General features: G+C 37.5%; 4 protein-coding genes across 7 annotated transcripts; 2 read left to right on the top strand and 2 right to left on the bottom strand.

Annotated features, from left to right (window-relative positions):
• Positions 1 to 994: 994 nt before the first annotated feature.
• LOC306989252 (protein C19orf12 homolog) lies at positions 995 to 3078 on the bottom strand. The gene is made up of 3 exons (XM_079594773.1): positions 2984 to 3078; positions 2385 to 2575; positions 995 to 2038 (listed from the first exon to the last, which is right to left on the bottom strand). The coding sequence occupies exons 2-3, from the start codon at positions 2542 to 2544 to the stop codon at positions 1818 to 1820; spliced, it is 381 nt and encodes a 126-aa protein (XP_079450899.1). The 5' UTR covers positions 2545 to 2575; positions 2984 to 3078; the 3' UTR covers positions 995 to 1817.
• Positions 3079 to 5809: 2731 nt separating this feature from the next.
• LOC306989246 (tumor protein p53-inducible nuclear protein 1) lies at positions 5810 to 8787 on the top strand. Its single transcript, XM_079594756.1, has 3 exons — positions 5810 to 5945; positions 7230 to 7365; positions 7981 to 8787. Exons 1-3 carry the CDS (start codon positions 5816 to 5818, stop codon positions 8207 to 8209), a joined length of 495 nt encoding a protein of 164 aa, XP_079450882.1. The 5' UTR covers positions 5810 to 5815; the 3' UTR covers positions 8210 to 8787.
• A 36-nt stretch (positions 8788 to 8823) lies between these two features.
• LOC306989228 (uncharacterized protein F13E9.13, mitochondrial) lies at positions 8824 to 14647 on the bottom strand (the record flags this gene model as incomplete). 4 transcript variants are annotated; one of them, XM_079594688.1, is made up of 7 exons in its annotated part: positions 14476 to 14647; positions 13957 to 14031; positions 13804 to 13886; positions 11516 to 11696; positions 11267 to 11417; positions 11022 to 11149; positions 8824 to 9014 (listed from the first exon to the last, which is right to left on the bottom strand). In XM_079594688.1, the coding sequence occupies exons 2-7, from the start codon at positions 14027 to 14029 to the stop codon at positions 8824 to 8826; spliced, it is 807 nt and encodes a 268-aa protein (XP_079450814.1). In that variant the 5' UTR covers positions 14030 to 14031; positions 14476 to 14647. The 4 variants fall into 4 exon arrangements, with proteins under 4 accessions (XP_079450814.1, XP_079450812.1, XP_079450813.1 ...); XM_079594686.1 differs by having other exon boundaries at positions 14382 to 14486; XM_079594687.1 differs by having other exon boundaries at positions 14434 to 14486.
• Positions 14626 to 22159, top strand: ccne1 (cyclin E1). The gene is made up of 12 exons (XM_079594673.1): positions 14626 to 14912; positions 15391 to 15444; positions 15585 to 15672; positions 15764 to 15826; positions 16728 to 16891; positions 17035 to 17170; positions 19400 to 19546; positions 19689 to 19784; positions 19889 to 20023; positions 20862 to 20973; positions 21076 to 21233; positions 21430 to 22159. Exons 2-12 carry the CDS (start codon positions 15428 to 15430, stop codon positions 21544 to 21546), a joined length of 1233 nt encoding a protein of 410 aa, XP_079450799.1. The 5' UTR covers positions 14626 to 14912; positions 15391 to 15427; the 3' UTR covers positions 21547 to 22159.
• Positions 22160 to 22714: the final 555 nt, after the last annotated feature.

Here is a 22714-nt window from a genome sequence, read left to right as displayed (position 1 = left end):
CAAATTATATCATTTCCAGCATCAATCAATTTCAGCATCAATCAATTTCAGCATCAATCAAAGGTTTGAATACCAGTTTGGAATCATTTACTATTTTGAAAGCAGTCTCTTATGCTCATGAAGCCTGCATTTATTTATCAAAATACAGAAAAATAACAGTGATATTGTGAATTATTATTATAATTTAAATTAATGGCTTTCTATTTTAATATAGAAACTTGACATACAAAGCTGAATTTCCATTACTCCAGTCCCAGTGTCACATGATCATTCAGAAATCATTTTTATATATTTATTATCAATGTTGAAAACAGTTGCGCTGCTTAATATTTGTATTATTTTTTATACAACTTTTATGGCATTTTTTATTTTATTTTGATGATGAATAAAAAGTAAAAATAAATAAATAAATAAAAACAGCATGTAAATCGTCTGTAACAATATACACTATAGGCTACCTTTCAAAAGTTTGGGGTCAGTAGTTTTTTCCCCTTTTTTGAAAACAAAAAACCTTTTATTCAGCAAGGATGTGTTAAATTGATAAAAAGTGATAAAAAGATTTATATTGATAGAAAATATTTCTATTTTGAATAAATTATGTTCTTTATAACTTTTTATTCATCAGTGAATTCAGCTTTGCATCAAATAAATACATTATATTTTCAAGTATATTAAAATAGAAAACCATTATTTAAAACTGTATTAAAATTTCACAATTACTGTTTTGTTTTGTTTTTTCAGAATTTTTGATAAAACAAATGCAGGGTTGATGAGAACTATATACTTCTTTCAAAAACATAAAAAATTGTAACGTGTTTCAAACTTTTCACCTGTATATATCCTATATAAAAAAGAAAAAAAAGTTTATTGGTTTAAACTCTGTATCATTTACTAATGATATAAAATATAATTAGTAAAACATATCAAATTAATAAAATAATAATCCATCCCAAAGATGATATATATATATATATATATATTAGAGAATATATTTAGCCACAGACACGACATGCGCTTTATTAGAGCAACATGTATTGTACAGAAATAGCTAATGGTTTAAATGGCACTGGTATAGAAAGAGAAGAAGAAGGTTAAGAGGACCCTGAACAGGAGTTGCAAAAAAACATGAACATGAGTACAAAAGCAACAGGATTATCTAATACATAACCAAACAGGAGCAGGGCTGCGTTCCAGTTCCCTATGTACTTGTGAACTTCCCTATAAGCACGTCCTCTCGGGGGGATCCCTGCCGCCATTTTGAAGTGCGTTCCACTTCGTAAAGTGGACGAGGGAAGTTGGACAGACCATCGTTCCCTCAATTTTGACAGAGGGAGCGAGTACTTCATATACACTTCAGGGACATATAGCCTATCCCACAATGCAGTACGATGGTGACGTCACCACAGATCTTGTCTAATCACCACCACAACAAACAACTTACTCTATGATATATCAATTATATATTTTTTTTATTTAAAACAACCCAAGCACACCTATATACATTTGGATGCTGCATTAAACAAATTCTTAAAGGGGAAACATTTTTTAATAATAAATCAACTCCATAGCTGATTCCAAGTGATCAAGGGCTTAGGACGTTCCAATTCAGCCCATTGCAGTTTCCGCCTGTAGTGGGCACTCGTGCAACGCAATGACGTACATCCGAGTGAACGAGGCGGAGGGAAGTTAGCAAGTGAAGGGCATGACAATTTTTGACTGGAACGCAGCCCAGGTCTTGGAAACCCTGGCTGTTGACATTAACCCTTTAGTGGCAATTTTTCATACTGCACTTCGGCCTTGAGCTCTTTCGTGGCATACTAGAGTATAGCAGCAAGCACTCGTTCTTGCAGAGTGGCACTGCCCATAACCAGAGCAATGAGGCTAGTGGCATCTATCCAGTCCAGTGTGCCCAGTGCAGCCATGACATCAGAGTACAGTTTCTCCCTATATTTAGGAGGCAGCTCCATGATGATCTCAGGAAGAGGTTTAAACAGGCCACTGGTCATCCAAGTTCCAATGAGACCTCCCAAAGTACCACCTATATATATCAACAGATTCATACGCAGCATATTATTGATTTATCTGTTTATATTAAAGCTCTACTTATAAAGCTTAATGATAGTATTAAACTTTTTTTAAAAAGTTGTAACAAAAATATCAGGGCTATCAAAAGATTAAAATAATTAATCTTGTGTTTATAATATCTGTCTATACTATAACATACATAACCTATGTGCTTTTAATTCTCTTTTGGTGTTGATGGTGTCGCCTTAGTGAAAGGGATGTGCGAAAAAATAAAAAAACAAGACAATATAACACCACCCTATGATGAAAGTAGATGAAAGTTTGTGGATTGCAAGCGGGAAACAGAGGCATGATCTTACCAACAGCTATACCGGCTGGGCCTCCAACCATTCCCCCGACAAAAGCCCCTCCACCAGCCGCTGCAGCTCCCTTTCCAGAGCTCTTCACTGCTGCTTTCATCTCCCTGCTGGCCGAGACCTCACAGCAAAGCTGCATAACGTCATCCACTCGCCCGCTCATGGTGATGATGTCAGAAAAATAATAATTCCCCCTTAAATGAGAAGAACTGAAAGTCACGTTGACACTCAAATGCTTCACGTGCAGCATCTGAGAATATAACAGGCCTAGTTACTGTTATATTCTCAGATGCTGCACATGAACTGGCAAAGCATTTGAGTGTCTACGTGTGTTTCAACTCTTGTCATTTCAAATGATTTCATGATAGCAACTATTATCACGGACATTATTTATATTTCACAATCTGCAATCGAATGATGGGGAAATAATATAAACTAAGATACTCTTATGACAATTGTGAGATATTCGACATTTTGGATTACACAATATTATCTTTAAAAATGTCATTTTAAAACAAAACAAAGTCTATTTCAGTACTGTTATAATAAATCATTTTGATGTGCATTAATATGATAAAAATATATATTTTTAAAGAGCTTACCTTTTGTTCTTTAAAGAGGAGCTGTAGCAACGCCTGTTAAAGTCACTTTGGGTGAAATCAGAGTGGGATTGCTCAAGTTACTTGCACAATTCTGGAGCCTGCTCATCTGACGGGGAGCCGAGCAGATTGCCTTGTGGGTCCTCTCGCTTTAATTTGTGTTTTCTATCTCTCTATGACAATATCAATATGAACACACGGCACATGAGGCATCATTGAGATTGCAACATCCTATAGATTAGTTTATGCATTTACTCTTCAAGATCCAGTTAGATTACTGTAGGCCAAAATCCCAGGCCTATATAGCCTAAATCATTTGAAAATGTTTATCATAAGGTTGGTCTTTTCTGACATTTTGAGATTAGAGATAAACAAGTAAAATAAGGAACTATTGGCTCAGGTGATTCAATACTGTCCCTATACTGTTTTAACCTCTAGTCCCATAGGGATAGTTCACCCCAAAATTATAATTCTTTCATAATTTACTCACCCTCAATTTGTTCCAAACATGTTATGAGTTCCTTTCTTCTGTTGACAGATATTTTAAAGAATGTTAGTAACCAGACAGTTGACGGCACCAACTGACTTCCAGTATTTTTTTTTTATACTGTAAGTCAATGGGTGCCGTCAACTCTCTGCAACATTATTCTTCAAAATATAATATTTTGTGTTCAACAGAACAAAGAAACTCATACAGATTTGGCACAACTTGAGGGTGAGTAAATGATGACTTTTAATTTTTGGGTGAACTATCCCTTTAAGTCACACTACCACCCTCCAAGGGGACAGAAGTTGTTAAAACATTGTTTGTTTGTTTTAACAACTTCTGTCCCCTTGAAGGGTGGTATAGTGTGACTTAAAGGGATAGTTCACAAACAAACAAACAAATAAATAGGCTAACAGGAGCAAAAGGGTGATGCAATAAAGTAAAAATAGTTAATCAAAAACACTAAATATATATATATATATATATATTTTTTTTTATTAAATTGGGAGTGGTGATGAGGATGGCATAATAATTTTAAACAAGCAAATTATCACAATAAATTCATGCACTAATGTCTGTGTTGTCAGTTAGGTTGGTTAAAACAACTGCTCTCAGGGCAGGCTACTTGACACTAATTTACGATTAGTTGAGACAGCGCTAAAAAAAGAGTTACAGACTTGTGCATTTCACTTGTGTTTTAATTGTGTAAATGCAGCACAGTCAATTTGACATAGGCTACATGTGCACAGAAGGAGATGCAAATCTTCCAATCAGCGTCTGCGACTTTGAATAGATGCCTGTTTTTCTATAGTAGGCCTATTGTATATGAAAGCCTATCTGTGAACACCTGTGAGACTTCCGATGTAAACAAGAACATCCGCGTACGAATGCCACTGACATGCCTCATGGGTAGAGCTTGTTGACGTCAGGTCGAGTACAGTCAAGAACAAGGGGGAGGAGCCTCGGGTACATAAACAAGTCCAGACTGTACACCGACGGCAGCGACTACAACACAATTTAGATCAAGCTGCAAAAACTACGTTTCTGACAATAAGGTGGGCAAAACTAAACGTTGTTATTTAGATTTTACCGCATCTTTCTGAAATGTCAAATTTGTGAATGTGTTTTGTTTCTTCGTGTAGATAACTTCAGCTAATTGTTTTGTAGCTATTTAAACACTCAAATCTATTTAACGTTAGACACTGTTGATTAGTTTATCCCTTGAAAATGTCTGAAAGAGAATATAATATATAGGCTAACTTAGACTACACAAAAGCAGTTTGCCTATTATTATTTTGTTGCTCCTTTATATCATTATAGTTTCTTCGATAATCCGAAGAAATTATTATTGTTGTGTTTATGGTAGAGCTACTTCAGTTGCTTTAAATAAATGTACAGTACATTCAGTGCTTGACTGTAAACAAGTCTAGATGCTTTACATGGTCAGGGCTACAGCTGATCACTCCTTCCTGTCCCACTTCTGACGTATATTGGGGATAATTTTAGGATATTCAAAAATAAACATAACAGTGTTGAAATTAGGCTAGCTTTAACTGAAATTATATATATATAATTTATTAATATATAGCCTAACCCCCCAAAAAACTACTATCAATACACATCGTAAAGTCGTAAAAATTTTACATTATTAGGCTACTAGCATAAATAAACCAGCTATTTCATATAACGTTTAATTGTAGCCTATTTAAAAGGGAGCTACAATTTAATTCAATTACATTTTTGAAATGTTATGCTGGTACAAACAAGTTTTCTTTGTAATGGATGCTATTCAAACCTGTAAAAAGAATCAGGTCTGTGTCTGTACAGTGGGCTCTCACAATTAAGTTTGCAATTTTTCTTTGGGAAATTTGCCTTTAGCAGAGTATGCCGACATGCCTGGACATATCTGATCCTGTACAGGAGTCTATATCTGAATCATATATGAATTTAGTAAAAAATAAAATAAAGAAGCTAAATTTAGAAAATAATTCCAGACAGTGTTAAAAATAAGTGATCTGTGTAAAGGAACACCATGTCTCAGTTCAACCAGCTGGTACATACCAAGTGCATCAGCTGAACCAGGCTAGCAGAACATGACCTTACATTTATTGTTACATAAGGCTGTCTAATTTGACACCTGAAACATTCTGCACGGTACTTTCCACCAACAGCTTATATAAACAGCAACAGCAGATATTTGCATGCTAAATATGCTCATTACAAAATCTTTTAGTATAACTAAGGGAAAATATTGCAATGGAGGTCAATTCCTCTAGAGGGCAACATAACTCTTTATTTTTATTTTTTTAACAGGTAGCAGTCTGGCTAAGGCTAAACCATAACAGAAAATGATCAGCAGAATCCTTGCACAGCTGGTGGGAAGAGAAGAGAAGAACAGTGATGTTGCAGAGGAAACTGATAACTGTGCAAACCTCCTTGAGTTTGATGATGGAGAATGGGTCATCATAAAGATACATGGTAACCAATTATTGATAAAAGTTCACTTTTGTCAGTTTAGTAATTGCTGTTAATAATAATCACATTTTATAACGCTTAAAGTGTGAGAGTCATTACTTACATTTCTAGTAATACCAGTGGTTTTCAACCATGGGGCCGGGGCCCATTAGGGGGCCTCAACAAACTTCCAAGTGGGCCTTAAGATGACTTTATTATTTAAAATAAGACAAAACGCGCATTAAAATAAGCTAAGCAATTAAAAACTAAATATTTCTTAGTATTTGGTTGTTTTCATAGGGATTAGGGACCTTGAAGTCAAAAAGGTTGAGATCCACTGTAATAAACGATAGTGACTGAGGCAGTTCACTGAACACACATTGACCTTTTGTAACATTTTAAAAGCATGTCATGTTGTCGCAGTGTATGGGGTAAACTGTCAAAGAAGCAATTGGCCATTAAACAGTCTATTTGAAATATTCAGCATAATTAAAACAGTAAAACAATTATGAAACAAAACAATTCATGAAAAATGCAAATGTTAACATTAGTAATAAATATATTACATAGATTGTAATAAATAAATGATATAAACGTGTAACGTCTAAGAAACGTGACAAAAATAAATACCCTTGTACTGAGTTAGGATCAGTTCAGTTTCAGTTCAAATCAACCTTCATAATCTTCAATGCATGCTAGTGTGGTTGTATTGCGTTCAGTTCTTTATCCAACAGCTATAGCAAAGAAATTTAGATATAAAAATAATAATAATAGAAATTTTCATAATAAATTCCACTGACAGAGAAGCTGCACATGTTTAATTCTGATTTTAAAACTTATAGGCCTGGTTTCACAGACAGGGCTTAGATTTAATTAAACTAGATTAGATTAAACTAGGATTAGACCTTAGTACAATTAGAACATTTAAGTAGCTTTTATTAAAGTGCCTTAAAAAACATTACTGGTGTGCATCTTGAGACAAAACAATGGCACTGACATGTTTTGACATAGGACAGTGCAAATTGCTTTCAGTTAAGACAGCTGACACATGCATTTTAGTTTGGGACTAGGTTTAAGCCTTGTCTGTGAAACCGGAGGATAGTTACTGAGATATCATCTTTGTGGCAAACACCCCTCTGTGACAACTATAGCCTCAGTATCCCTTATTGTATAGGTTACTCATTGGGCCTGTGCAAGAAAAAATAATAATTTGCCACTTGAATTTAGGTGCCGACCCTGCTTTGATTCATGCCTAATTGGATCATTAGTAATGTTGTTGTCTTAAAGTAATTTAAGCTTTCTGTGTAGAGAACCAGTCACTTGGCTCAGCTGACACAAGCATTCTTGAGAACATGTTAATCGAGCACCCCAGCATGTCTGTGTACCAGATGAGGCCCGATCAGGGAGACCTCGGTTCGGATGAAGAAACAGAGGACGTGGCTAGGTAAGTTTAAAGACAATTAGGCATTTTCAGCTAGAATAATTTATTCAGCTAGAATTGAGCTAATATTGATTATTTAAGCAACTAAAAGCACACTTGCAATGTACTTACAGTGTATATACCCACAAAGGTACCGAGTAGTGTAAGGTAACACTTTAGGGGTTAGTACTACCTTGTTGTGTCTTTATTACAGTAAGTACATAATATGTTGTGAAACAGAACTGTAAAAGCTACCAATATTGTGAAATATTTTTTACAATTTAAAATAATCGTTTTCTATACTTCTGTGATGGCGAAGTTGAATTTCCAGCTTCATTATTACTCTAGTCTTCAGTGTCACATGATCCTTCAGAAATAATTCTAATATGCTCATTTGCTGCTCAAAAACATTTATCATTATCAATGTTGAAAATGTTTGCTGCTTAAAATTATAATATAAACCATATTCAGCATACATTTAAGGCTGCAATCTTCTGTGACATTATAGTTGTTGTGTTTTTAATTTTTCCAAAAATATAAAGAAAACACATCCATTGATTTCACATGGACATGTAACCTATATTTCCAAGTTGTAACTGTGGTTATGTTGGCTTGTGATTTGTCAATCTACCCCTTTAGGCCACTGCCAGTCAGCCGTCACGTTTCTTGGCGGTTAGCAGCATGGGGCAGCCCCTTGCCCTGCAGCACCATTCTGCTCTCAGTGCCGCGTGCCAGAGTCTATAATGAGCACAGGAAGCTGACCCGCGGCGCCCTCAACAGGCAAAACCTCGCAAGAACACGCTATTCACCTTCTGAGCGCCGTTATAGCTACTTCAAACAGCCTGCTCAGCGCCTGTACAACAACTGAGAAAGATCAATTGCATCTGAAACCACTGAACATAAAGGATTTGATAAGTGAATAGTGGTTTAAGGGGGTATGTTCGCAAATTAGGATATGAAACCATTCCCCTGTAAGACTAGGATGGATTAAGGAAAATGTTTTATTACATGCAGTGTGGTATTATTATCTTCAGGAAGAATTCTCACTGACAGTGTGACACTGAAATAACTCTTGTAACAAAATACAAGTAATATGCATTATTAGTCCTTTAAAGTTTTTAAGCAATGTGATGATGTTTGAGTGCTTCTATTTTAGCTTAGCTGTGACTGGAGCATGTGTATTAAAAGAAAGAAAGAAAAAAAACATTGTTTGAAAACAGCTCAGTGTTGAAGATTATACTGTACAAGGCAATGCGTTTTTTCATCAAGTATTAAAGTGAAATTGTATCTTAATGTTACTCGCATGACAAAGCGATATGTTGTGATTTACTGTGATTCTTTGACTTTGTATATTTAAATGCCTTTTTGGTGTTGCTTTTTTTATCTTCATAAATATATATGATAAAACTTTTTAAAAAGTGACAAATAAACATTGTATCTTCACAATTGCTCTTATTTATTTAGCAATTTTAGTCACCACAGTCACTCCCGAAGTGTGTGCATCTTCCACATGAACCGTTTAATTCTCTCAGCATCCACACCATTTGCCCAGTGGCCTCCTTTCTTGAAATGGGTGCCGATGATCACGGCGCTTGCTTGAAGGTATTGCTCCACGTTATCATGTGTTACTCCAGAACCGATGAGAACAGGGATCCGTACAGACTGGGTAACCTCTGTTAAAACAAATAGGACTCAAAACATGAGTGTGAGGACATCTTTCTGCTACATGCATGCATAAAAATACAAAAACATGTTGTTCCTTCATTGTAATGAGGATTTTGGCAGACTGTGCCTCATCCTCCATCTGACAGCTTCCCTAGTCCAATGGATCAGAACTAAGGAAGGCAATAGGCACAAGTCCAAGGTAGGCAGCAGGGCAGTAGCAGACTAGACTGGGCCTGGTTTTTCATGCCTATGTTTACAGCCTTCCATGATCACTAGCCATCTGGAAGTGGGATTTAAAATAGCTGGAAGTGCTGGTGTCTATGTTAGCCCATACAAGGCCATTGGTTTTGGGGCAGGGCAGGAAGCAGGCCATCTGCCCACACGGGGCAGTCACCAGGGCCAGGAGACTGTGCAGCATCTTCTCTATCCAAAGGACATCACTATCTTTAAGCACTTACACACATGGCTGCATGGGCTCTAATAGATATTAGAAGCAGATTAACTTCTAAATTAGCAGATGTACCTTTGCATAGGATTGAATGCAGAGAGTGTCACATAAGTGTCCAGTTTTAACACTAATGATTCCTGGACTTTGCACAAACATATAACCTTGGACAATTGGGGTCTGTAAGATTTTGTCCCCCACGTCTCTTGTGCTGACCAAGGCTACACAAAAATACAGTAATACTGTGAAACTGAAATATTATTACAATTCAAAATATGTTTTCAGTTTTAATATATTTATAGTTTTATTTATTCCTGTGATGGCAAAGCTGAATTTTCAGCATCATTATTACTCCACTCTTTAGTGTCACATGATCATTCAGAAATCATTTTAATATGCTGATTTGCTGCTCAAGAAACATTTATTATTATTAGCAATGATAAAAACAGTTGTGCTGCTTAATATTTTTGTGAAAACCTTGATAAACCAAGCTTTGGCTATCTTTCTCTGCCTTTGAGAAAATGAAATCTCAGACGGGCTGACCTTGAATCTTCCCCGTATGACGTCATATGCAGGGGAAAGGTTACTTCCCCTTTCTCTGCTTTACCCGCCCAGAGAATTTGGCCCGCCCATGAGAAAATGAGCTACGCGAGCGCGATATTGGTTCTTCTCTTCCCAAAGTTTTGTATGGTCCAAACATTTCACCGACGACTGTTTCCTCAACTTGGGCCAATACAGAGCTGGCCTCGATGTACGTCTGAAAATAAATCGATCGAGCTACCAAGCAACACTTTCTGATGTGTAATTGTTCAAGTTCAGACAGGTAATCTTTCTCTCAAAATCGTTCAATACTGTTTATGCATCAGTAAGTCAAGCCAGTAACTAATATGTCAACTTCACATCGTTTCTTTTTGTAGGATGAAAATAATGTTATTTAAATTGTGAATAAATTATATACAGAAAGCGATCAAAGAACAATCTTTCCACACAGCGCGAGTTTTTCTGGACACTTACCAAACTCGTTATGAAATCAATGACGCGGTTACACTGCAAAAGAAGCTCTTACTGTATTTACATCATCGTGTTTGCATTGGTGAAAGCAGAGAGAGTGCAGAAACTGCGTTGCAATGATAAGATCTTCTGCTTGCTCAATGCTCATCACGGCATCATTTTATGTGATGGGAATATATCTAAATACTTTAAAAGCTTCTGACGATTCGTTAATCTCGATAGCTGTAATAATAAAAACGTATAATAGCTGTAGTAAAAGTATTCGAGAGAGTTTCACATGTAATACGTAGCCATTTCATATGCAGGCGTGTCAGCCAATCACAGCAGTGGCCGGTTACACTGAAGTCTCACACAGACACGCCCCTTCAAACAGAGCGTTCAAATCAGAGGCTAAAATCAGGCTAGGAAAAATGCCTTTCATTTCTAAATTAGGACTATTTTTTATCTAAAAAATATACTAACATTATAAGGGCAACCCAGGAAACATTAAAAAAATAATAAAATAACCCCATGTCATGGGACCTTTAAGTATATTCTGACATCAGGCAGCCAGACTCACCCCTCAGTTCCTCTGGATCAGCCTGTGCTCCAGTGGCAGTTCCTGTGACGATGACTCCATCAGAGAGGAAGAACTCGGCTGCTTGGGCTGTCTCAGCTGTGCTCACATCTGAAGTCAGGGCATGAGCACTGTAACATTATCAAATATATCACACCATAAAGCAGAAACCACAAACCACTGTGTTGTGCCTCTGTTCGAGCTCTGTGGTCAGCCAGCAGGACGTAATGCACTCAGATCACAGATACCTGTGCTTCTTCTTGATGTCTGTAAAGATCTGAACGTGCTCTGCTCCAATGCGTCTGCGGTAGCGCAGCAGCTCGCCAGCGCAAGCGTTTAACAGGCCTTCGTCTGCAACATGTGAGAACACAAACCCCTCTGCACGGATAAAATCCAGCCCTGTGGAGGGGCAGAAGTTAATATTCCACAAATGTCTTGTCAGAGAATACCTCGGTTTGAAATGGCATTCATGATAGCTTGTACAGTCATGTGAACACCTGAGGCCAGGGCAACAGCCAGTGCTGATTGGTTTGCAGCTGAAAGAATCTGAACACCGAGCGGCCACGATGGATAAAGTCCCCTGACTGCTGCACACACAGCTGTCATTGATGCGCACACTTCTGGACCCACCTCAAGGGTGTATGGAATATCATGCATGTTTTCAATGATCAGCCCATCCTGTCATACAGAGAATGATCTGAAATGAGCATTCACACATTGAGCACACTGATGTATCTGACAAAAGAGAAATCTAAAATCTGATTTTACCAAATAAAATTGACCAAATAGACTGGTTTGATTTAATAATTTCGTTCAGTCACATTTAAAAGAAAATGGAAAAATATCTCCTATTGAATGCTAGTTATGACCATTGCAGGCACCCATACTGGAAATAAGCTATTGGAAATCTGAACACTGATCTGACTTGTTTCCATGAATCAGTTTAATAATCTGATTCAGGTCTTATTGTATGTCATTAAATAATGACGTTGTACTAGACATCATGGGGTGACATTACATACTCTAAATGAAACATTCCAACAAAGCATTTTTCAACTTTTTCAACTACAATTTTAAAATATTTATTGTAATTTTATGTTCATGTTAAGGGCGACGAGAACTATACTGATGTTGACACCAATGAACAATAACATTGTTTATTATAACTGCCCACTGCTGTCTGAGCTTTAAAGTCCCCATGGTATCAAAATTGAAGTTTTTTGGCTTTTTAGTATGAATACGTTAGCCTTACTGTCATCTATAAGCTAGTGTGCTCCAAAACAATGAAAACATTTTGCATTTAGAAGATATAAGCATTCAAAACTTACAGTCTCTCACTTCAGCCAAGATGGATAAATGATTTTGATGACATCACTCTGCACTTCAGCCTCTCAACAGATTTTCTGTCCAATTAAATGCTCTCTAGAATCTAAAGTGTCCCGCCCCCTATATGATAAATAGACACTGAAGCTATGTTTAAAAGCGATAAGGAGATTAGGCGGACAAAACGGTTAGAGAATAGGAGGAAACTGCAGCTTTACCAAGCTCAACGACTCTGGCTGAACTGTGATATAAACTAAACACTATTGGTTATTTTAAAAAGGGGGAGGAGCTGATCGATGTCTCACACTGTCTTCCTGTTTCAGTGGAAATTCCAACGATATCGTTCCCATGTGCCGTTATCGTTATAGTGATTTCTCATAAACACGATTATTATAATTATGGTTAACATTATGCTAATACACAATAAATCGGTTCACTTCAAATGTTTTCGAGTCATTACAAATCAGACATGTCGGATAAAAATAAGGGTTAAACAACACTTTTTAAAACACAACTTTTCTCAGCACAGATATTACTTATGGAACAATAAGGATATTCTCTACTAGAATAAATTATTTTTCTTTGACAACTGGTTCAAAAACCTTTTTTTTTTTTTTTGGATAGCTTTTTAACTCACAGGGCAGACTTTATAACTATTTAGATTATTTACAGAAATATAAAATTCCTTTAACTGCTAATGAATATGCTATTGTTTTCAATGCAATTCCCTCCGGAGTGTCTTTTATGTGGCACGGTTCTACATTCCCATGGCCATGTAGGTTCTTTGAACCTATTGACACAATCGGAAATGCTTTTCTGAAGAGCAACAAACAAATTATTATTACAAATCTTATTTTGTAAGAGACTTTTCTTTCTGTTTTAAAGATTTCTTTAAAACATAGGCTACATAAACAAAAACGTACTGGCTCTAAACCTCTCTTTTCTCTATTAAAAGTTGAACTTGACAAGTAGGCCTAACATGGAAACTATCCAACGCTCTGTTAATCTCATAGCAATGAATCTCTATTCATCCTTTTTGTTATAGGCCTACATTTATTGCAGTGTTCTTGTTTTTGTTACCCTGGCAACTTATTTGTCTATGTATATTTTTGTATTCTTTGTTTTGTTGTTTCCATATTTATCTCTATTGGTTTAATGCACATTTTTAATACAACTAAATAAAAAATAAAAAAATCAGACGTGTCGGAGATGATTCTCGGTTCAATGATTCAGATGACTCGAGAACCGCTCGGATCAGTTTATGAATCGTTCAAACCGATGCCAGGCATAGGCTACAAGATTCGACACTAGTAATTCATTGAAAAGATCTGATTTAAAAGAATGATTCGTTCGCGAATCAATACCGCTAACAATATGGCGATTATTAGAAAGAGCAAGATTATTATAATTCGACACAAAGACATGTATGCAAATGATACGTTTAACTGTTTTGAGCCCATACAAGTCCTGCGTGGTGGTAAATTTCCGCCTCTCGACATGCCTCCTCTGTGATCTCAGAGACAGTAGCGCGGTTCAAGGGGGTTCCTGCAAAACAAAATAGATTAAAAGTTCAGTCTTTCCTATGATCCGTTTGTTCTCCCGTCAAATGCGTTACCTGGCAAGGCTTGGACGTGAATCATGCCAATGACATTTGATTTTAAGCGTCCGAAAAGATTTAAAAACTTCATTTCTAAAGCCAACAAAAAAACAGATTTGTGTTCTTTTTGATGGTCATGTGACTGAGTTGAGTCATGTGTCAAAGGTTAACTGACAGAAGCGTGGATCTAATGACAACATCCATCTACATATGAATCATCTGAACATGTAAAAGATACACCTCTGATAACATTTTAAAACGCTGCTGTATATTGCAGTTTTGTGTATTTCTAAGGGGGGCGCCAGTCAAATACACTGAAACTCATTTGCCTGCGTTAACCTAGCAATGTAACAAAATAATGCGTTATATCAGATTGACAACACTTGAGATCTCAAACGGCCAACAGAGTACAACCAAAACATTACATTTCATGTCTCACTAACACTATAGCGCGATTACATCCATCTCTTTAACATGATCACTGGGATTGTTTACTTCTCGAGCCTGCTAGCCATGTGCTCAACGCACTTCCGCTACCTCAGTGCCGTGACGTCACCAAACACACGCCTCATTTTGCCGGCAAAATTTTCATGTTTCTAAACTTAGTTTTATTGAGCATTATATGTTTAAATAAGAACGCCTGGATATCGCATGCTCGCTTCGTGTCGGTGTCAATCGCACTACAGCGGTATTGATCGCACTGCTTCGCGGTTGTTATAGCAGAGCGGGGTTTTTAAATGACCCGCGTTGACGGCCCCTTTTAACGACTGCTGGCGGGTTATAAGACAAGGCGCAAAATAACTGGCGCCAGCTCAGAGCGAGCGGACTGCGGAACACATCACAGCTTAGCCATATGCTCCCTTACAGACTCTTTGATCAATTTATCTAAATAATGCCCTGTGTCACACCATCCTAACTTTTGCGTTTGAGGATATCCGTGGAGAGAACGCATTTTCAGAGAGCATCATATTAAGGTACGTGCATTGCACAATAATTTGGTTATTGTTAAAGATCGATAAAAGTGACATCAGACAAGTAAGATGCACTACAAGGGTTTGGGGAAGTAAACTTTACAATGTTGGATTGCAAAAACTTTAGGTTCTGTTGCTAGAGCGGGTTCAATGAAATGAGAAATAATGATTGGGCTCGGCCATTTTCCGACTCCCTTGGGTTGAGCAATGCAAACGTGTAGTTTTATTTAAAAAATAATAGAAATATCGGCATGCACTTGGTTTACTTTGAAAATATAGACTTTAAAGTGCACATATCTGTGGTTTTGAAGTGATCGGTTTTGTTTTTCGTGTAGTTTTGACCTCTTGAACATTGTGCCCGGTTCTACTTCCCCGCGCCCAAAGCGCATTGTGAAGATTTAGGCTAGCACTACATGATTGGGGGTTGGGATTAAAAGCCACAAATCGGACATTTTTGTAAAGTAACACTTTTTTCTTTTAGGCTCTCGACACTCTATAAGGTCACACGCGTGGATACCATGCCAAGCAAGAAAGTGTAAGTTTCACTTTCGTGTCTTTAAGGCAGTTTTGACCATCAGTGTGCATGCATGGAAAAGTTGCAGCAGCGAGTTGGCCCAGTTAGTCACAGCGTTTCAGGCCAATGTGGAAATGTAACAATATAATTTTTCGACGCAGGCTACGAACAGAGCAGATTAACACTACAGATGAAGCTCCTAAAACCAATTCTGTGCGTCCCAGGAAGAGGAAAGCAGACGTGGCTATTGTAAGGAAGCTATTCAACTTTTTATAATGCGCCTATATTAAAAACATAATGAGTGATAAAGTGTGTGACAGTTTTGTTATTGAATTCACAGCATTTACAAGATGTAGATGAGGAAATCACAGAGATGACCAGAAAGAAACCATGTGCATCCCAGGTATGGATGAATCCTGACTGTTGTGTGTATTATATCCATAGGCCTCACCAGGCATCTCATTTCAGTGATGCTAAACCAATTGCTACTTTTATTTTAGTCTTTTCTGTGGTTTGCAAAGTGGTGTATGATACTTGCGGTCTAAAATGTGCTGCAATTATTCATATATACAGAGACATCAAATCTAATATTAAGGCCATAAATATGTCTTAATCACAAGCTATTTCCAAAAAAGATATTTTTTAAAGATGCACACATTTACTCATTTGTATGTTCAAATGTTGAAAGTGCATATTTGTTAAGAATTTCACAAATCATCTAAATGATTTGTCCTATGTTTTCACTTCAGAGTGAAATTTGACAAAAGTTGAGTACGTTAGTTAACATTTCTTTCATAAAACCGTTGCCAAATATTGTTTAGCTACTTATCTCACCTCACACTCTTCCTCTGGTAAAAACTGAAGCGCTACGCTTGAATTCATGTTTAGTGTCTGTGAACCGCAATGGCTGCAGCCTTCAATGAAATTTTGACATTTGGCAAGCACTGTTAGACCACTGAGGCAGACCAGCCTACAAATGTAATATTTAAAATGTTTTGTAATCGTAACGTCAAACAGAGCAGCATCAAGAATATTACATACTGGAGGGGTTTGTCCCTCTCAATGTCTATAGTGGTTACGTAGTTATCATTGCTGCCTATGCACACTTTAGTATAGTGAGTGGTTAGGGTAAATGTCATGGCTTGAATTTACACAGGAAGCTTTATTGTGCCATGGAAGGTCCTTTTCAAAATGCCTTTGAAGCCTGTCGTAGTTGCAGAGGGCGGGCTTTTGTATTTGTTTATATCCGTTAGAGTTTACCTTTTTTTTCTTTTTTTCTTTTCTCATCGTGTCCTCTTGCTCAGGCCTGCTGGAATCCTGACACTGGTTACACAAGCCCATGCAGGCGGATCCCCACACCTGATGAAGTCGAGGAACCGGTTGCTGTTGGCAGCATGGGATTCACACAGTACGCATCAGAAAGCATTTTCATCACCCCCACGCGCTCTACCCCTCTGCCGGCCCTCTGGTGAGATTTGACTTCCCAAACTGCTGATTGACATGACTTAATGTTTGCCAATAGATTAACTTGCGTGGCGAGACATCTTTGTTGATCCATTCTATGATGACGTACATGAAAAAGTTAACACGTTCCCCTGTAACTTCTCACAGCTGGGCAAGCAAAGATGATGTGTGGAACAACCTGCTTCGAAAAGACAAACTTTACTTGAGAGATACGCACGTTATGGAGAGGCATCCAAATCTCCAACCCAAAATGAGAGCGATTCTGCTGGATTGGCTAATGGAGGTTTGTAATCATTGTTGAACCATTCACACGTCTTAATCTAATCTCATTATGAGGGGTGGGGACACCGCAAGTTCCTTCATTCTTGTCCAAACCAAGTTGTTTACAAAGGCTGTTCCTCAAGTTCTCAGGTTTTCTTATAATTAAAAGCTAACTGCAAGTAGAGCCCAAAGTACACTTGAATTTCTATGTGACCGCTTCATCTGTTTGATAGCGTGCGTGAGCACAGGGTGAATGCGCACTAGAATGTTTTGTGTTAGTAAAGTGTCTGCAGCATTTCTCTCCAGAAATGAAAACATAAAATATATTTTTTGTGTAAACTACAGTTTCCTGTATCTCTCACACAAGCACTCATGTCTTGTTGCCCTTTCTAGAAATTTGTTTTTCCATCTCATTAATTTATATTCAAGGCGTATGTGCGAGCTTAGTGTGCAAAGTATACGCGGTTAGAAAAATCTTGCTGTGCTCATACAGGACACGCGTGCTGACGACGAAATGTACCTTACACTGGCGGTGTAACTACACATGGTCTGTCAGATCAATGTGTACCGAACAAATGAGTTTTAACCACTGCGTGTGCAAAATGTCTGCATGTGCGGAACTTAATTTGAAACTCCGATATAGGATGGGGAATTACAGTTAATATCAATCTAATGTTGTTGTGAACGCATCTGAAAAATAACTGCAACGGCCCTCTACAATGTGAGTAAATCACTTGCAAATGTGATCAAATTTCACGCTAGGGCAGGGATGGGCAAACTCAATCCTGGAGGAGTTTAGCTCCAACCCTGATACAACTCGCCTGTCTGTAGCCTTCTAGTAATCCTGAAGACATTTATTAGCTGGTTCAGGTGTGTTTGATTCGGGTTGGAGCTAAACTCTGCGAGACATCGGCCCTCCTGGACCAAGTTTGCCCATGCCTGCGTTAGGGTGACTAATGTCTATCGTTGGCCATTTGCTGATAAATTGTTAGATTTCACTCGCCAGTCAGTTGCAGGCCATGAATAAGTTTAGCACATAAATATTTTTTTACTTTCCTGCATTTGTACGCTGACTGAGTGCTTTAAAGTTTCACTCTCTGAATTTAAAGCGCGCACTTCATATTCATATCGATGGATGCGCAGCGTATTTGACGCACTGAAAACTGTAATGTGAAGGCGCCTGGCTCACTGTCTCTAGGCTGGGCATATGCTCTGCATTTCTCACACATGCAGAGAGAGCGAGAGTCTTCAATGCCACAAATAATAATAATAATAAAAAAAAAAAAATTCATTTGGAATAATTCAGCGTTAAAGAACAAGCAGAAGCCACTGCCGGTTCCTTCGGTAGTGGGCGGGAATAATGCACAAGCGGCAATCTCATTGGCTAGCGCTCATCTATTACGTCCGCTTTTTGTTTTCAGTAAATCAGTTGGAGCAAACTTTGACAATGTAATAATAATTCAGGAGCTCAGCAGCTTGTTAGCAGTAGTAGTATTTTATTATTTTACAGAAACACTAAAAAATCAATGTGTCAAGCATTACCACCAACCCATAAAAAAGCTTGATTGACTGTTTTGTTAAACAGTGTAGTTGTTGTTTTAAATCAGCAGGAAAAGTACACAATCCAATTAGTCGTAAACATGTTTATATGGTGGGAGAGGTTTTTTTTATTAGACATGGGTGTTACAGAAGGTTACATGCTGTGCTTGCGTGCATTGCGTTAGATGTATAAAAAATGTATTGATATAGCTTTATTTAAACCCCGTTTAAATAAACTTAACACATTTTTATTAGTAGCTGGTTATAATAAACGTCACATAAGTGAGCAGAGACACTAAGACAAGTATCTTACCTGACGCTGATATTAAAATGGCCAGTCTTCAAGGTATTGATACTCCTAGTGCATTTGCGTATTTTCACATATCTATGTATATTCCAAATAAATACATCTTTACCAAAAAAGGGCAGTCTTCGCAGTTTCTGCGATTTTCCTCTATTCATTTTAGTTTTTTTTTTGTCGGAAACCATCCATATTGAAATGAAATGACAGCATGCGAAAGAGTAGTGTGCAAACGGTAGGTCAAACGCATAAAGATAAGCGTTCGTATAATACGATATCGGCAATCACATACATTCACTTTGGGACAGGCTTTGATTTCTCAGAAGAATGCAGAGTTTAAAGTGATTTTTGTTCATAAGCACTGAAATGTGTAATGGTGATCTTTGGCACTGACGTCTACTGTCTTTTTAGGTTTGTGAGGTGTACAAGTTACACAGAGAAACGTTTTACTTGGGTCAGGACTACTTCGATCGCTTCATGGCCACACAAGAGAATGTTCTTAAAACAACACTACAGCTTGTAGGCATCTCATGTCTCTTCATAGCTGCCAAAATGGAGGTGAGTTTTACTTTCAGTTGCCCTTGTACTTCAGCCTGAACCTTTGATAAGGACTGTAATATCCTATCAGTGTAATTCCATGTTTTTAGAACGTTTCAAAGTTAAGGTGCAGCACTAATTAGACATTATGTTCTTTTTAAAGGAAATTTACCCTCCTAAGGTGCATCAGTTTGCTTACGTCACTGATGGGGCCTGCTCCGAGGATGACATTCTTAGCATGGAAATTATCATCATGAAGGTAGTTTATCATCTTTTAACATCAGTACAGTGCCTAGACCTGCAGCCCTGCTGCTTATATGGTGTTGTGGACTACTGTACTCCATATTTGTTGTTCTTTTTCAGGAGTTGAATTGGAGTTTGAGTCCTTTAACCCCAGTGGCTTGGCTCAACATCTACATGCAGATGGCCTATCTAAAGGAGACTGCTGAAGTTCTCATAGCCCAGTACCCACAGGCTACATTTGCGCAGATTGCAGAGGTAAGACTTCACAATTAATCGTGTTAAAATCACAATATGGTGTCTGACTATATTTACCGCAAAAAAGCTGTGATTCTGCATGTGTCGTGTCCTGCAGTGTGAAGGCCTGGCACTCTTTTGTTTTCTACTACACATACCACAGGTGTACATGGTGTTTCTGATTTTATCTTTCTCTGAGCTGCTCCCAATATATGAATGCACTCTTTCAAATTCTGGGGCTTTTCTGTGAAAATATGCTTTAAAGGCATACTAGTCTAATTAAAAACTAAAAAAATTGTTTACTTTAATTTTTTCTTCTGCTGTGGAACATAAAAGAAGATATTTTGGAATGTCCTTTTTTAAACCTAAATCATACAAGTTTTGGGTGAACTATCCCTTTAGGAACACGGCTTTCATATTCATGTGATTTGACTCGTTTCACTACAAGTTACTATTATAAATTAAATAAAACCTTGTTTTGTGAACGGAATAGGATATTGTAGCTTTTTACCAGAATTTAAAACCTATAAGAATATATAAAACAATTCTGTGAACACACAGAAATTCCAAGGTCTTTCTTTAGTTTTTCGTCAAAGGTGTTGAGAGTTGAATGTCAAGGATCTACAGCTAAACATATTTGTATGGTAATTCTAATAATCCAGTAAATAAAACCAAGTTTTCTGGGTTTAAAAAAAACTGTCTAGAGACAAAAAGCATCCCTAGTAATACTTCCTTGCTTAAAGTTTTTGCATACATGTTGAACTTAAGCTGATGTTTCAGGCTTCTTCTTTTTTCTTTGAGCTGATGCCTCTCTTTTTACTTAGGATTTAGTATCTTATTTTGTCTGTCTTTTGTTTAGCTTTTGGATCTGTGTGTCCTGGATGCAAGAAGTCTGGGGTTCTCTTACAGCATCCTCGCAGCTTCTGCACTCTTCCACTTCTCTTCTCTAGAGCTAGTGATGAAAGTTTCAGGTATGATTTTAAAAAACAAACAAACAAACTTCTCTTTTGCTTAATTAAATGGAGCATGTATGTTACAAAATGTAAATGACAAAAACGTATATTTTGTTCCAGGGCTGAAGTGGTGTGATTTGGAGGAGTGTGTGAGATGGATGGTCCCTTTCGCCATGTCTATTCGTGAAGCGGGCAGCTCAGCCCTCAAGACATTTAAAGGAATAGCAGCAGATGACATGCACAATATCCAGACCCATGTGGCTTACTTGGAATGGCTGGTAAGTTTTTGCATTTGAAGCTAGACCACAACTTAATTTTCTCAGGCCAGTTTTATATATGCACACTCGCACGCACAATGAAAACTTGGGCTTCAACACTACTGTCTATCTTGTTCTGACTAAAGCATGCATTTGCCCAAGCCACAACATTTTGTTTCTTTCATTTCCTCTTGCCTAAAGTGTTCTTGTTCTTCAGGGGAAGGCGCACTCCTATCAGCTAGTGGACATCGAGAGCGGTCAGAGGTCTCCGATTCCCTCTGGTGTGCTCACACCACCACACAGCAGCGAGAAGCCCGAGAACACCGTCTCCTGACTTCCTTTAATGTATGGAATTGAATGAATTGAAGTGAAAATCAACAAACGAATGGCATTACAGGACAAACCCAGCTATCAGTTCACATGCATTGGCATAAGACTCAAAAGACCAAAAATGTCTAATGCTTGTTTTTTTTTACGAGACTTGAAAGACATACTTTTGTTTTTTTTAAATGGTCCAAAGGGTCTGTTTTGTTTTATTTTATCATTTTTAGTTTACAAATGTAGACTACCTGCCAAAATCTCAGAGCTGTAACTGGCTCTGGTTGCTGCTAAAAGAGGGTGGGACTGGAGCAGATGGGAAGATGACCACAGAGATCCCCACACAAATATGGGCATGGGTTTCTGTTGCTCAGGTTGCCATTTGGACCAGCAAAATCCTGACAGGTTGTCACGGGGACTCAAGTCTCCACTGCCAGAAAGGACCAGAGAAATCACCAGCTTCAGAAGCTTGGACTCTGTTTTTATATTTAAGATTTTCGCTTCCTGTGTGTTTGTAACCAAATTTGACCATTCACTTTTTATAGGTATGTTTTTAAACGAGATGCTGCTACATTTCTCTATATCTCTAAATAAAGCCACTGTCTCAGACAGTTTTTATGATTACCATACTTATTTGTTTCTTGATGTTTATAAAATACTACTCAACATGTACATTTTATATATACATGGACCTTATATTATATTCTAATTCACTTTTTATATTTTAAAATAACCTTTTGTGAATATATATATACTTTTTAAATGTTTACAATTAACATTTCTGAGATGAATGCGCAACCAAAGAGGAAAAAAAAAAGTGCTTTAGATGACAACCATTTCATTTACTAACAAGGCTACACCCTGTAGTGCAACGCATTTAACTTCATGGGGAAAACTCCAGTGTGTAATTTGACATGCATGTACAGAGGCAGTCTAATTTTGCTTTTAATGGAACTGGAATGGTTCTTATATTAAGTCGTCTAATTACCAAAAAGCAATCTATGCAGTTTGGGAAAAATATGTGCACTTGCTGGCTGTTTTACAATGGGAGTCAAAAATAGCAGATGTACTGAAGTGTAACATCATGTATGAGATCTATGAAACAAAATGGTGAACAGGGCCTGTAATGGCTGTCTCACTCGTGCATCTACATACACAGTGCCCTCTGCTTGCAGTCTGAGAAC

Source organism: Phoxinus phoxinus (assembly GCF_949152265.1).
Source record: "Phoxinus phoxinus genome assembly, chromosome: 2".
Taxonomy (NCBI): Eukaryota; Metazoa; Chordata; class Actinopteri; order Cypriniformes; family Leuciscidae; genus Phoxinus; species Phoxinus phoxinus.
The sequence above is the reverse complement of the archived record's forward strand: the minus strand, read 5'-3'. Positions and strand labels throughout refer to the sequence as shown.

Excerpts from the sequence above, each read along its gene's own strand:
- LOC306989252 (XM_079594773.1), bottom strand. The coding sequence starts at position 2,544 with ATGAGCGGGCGAGTGGATGACGTTATGCAGCTTTGCTGTGAGGTCTCG. Across the intron at positions 2,039-2,384 it reads CCCAGCCGGTATAGCTGTTG|GTGGTACTTTGGGAGGTCTC; the intron begins GTAAGATCATGC and ends TGATATATATAG.
- LOC306989246 (XM_079594756.1), top strand. The coding sequence starts at position 5,816 with ATGATCAGCAGAATCCTTGCACAGCTGGTGGGAAGAGAAGAGAAGAAC. Across the intron at positions 5,946-7,229 it reads GGTCATCATAAAGATACATG|AGAACCAGTCACTTGGCTCA; the intron begins GTAACCAATTAT and ends CTTTCTGTGTAG. Across the intron at positions 7,366-7,980 it reads GAAACAGAGGACGTGGCTAG|GCCACTGCCAGTCAGCCGTC; the intron begins GTAAGTTTAAAG and ends CTACCCCTTTAG.
- ccne1 (XM_079594673.1), top strand. Across the intron at positions 16,892-17,034 it reads ACCCCTCTGCCGGCCCTCTG|CTGGGCAAGCAAAGATGATG; the intron begins GTGAGATTTGAC and ends AACTTCTCACAG. Across the intron at positions 21,234-21,429 it reads TGGCTTACTTGGAATGGCTG|GGGAAGGCGCACTCCTATCA; the intron begins GTAAGTTTTTGC and ends CTTGTTCTTCAG.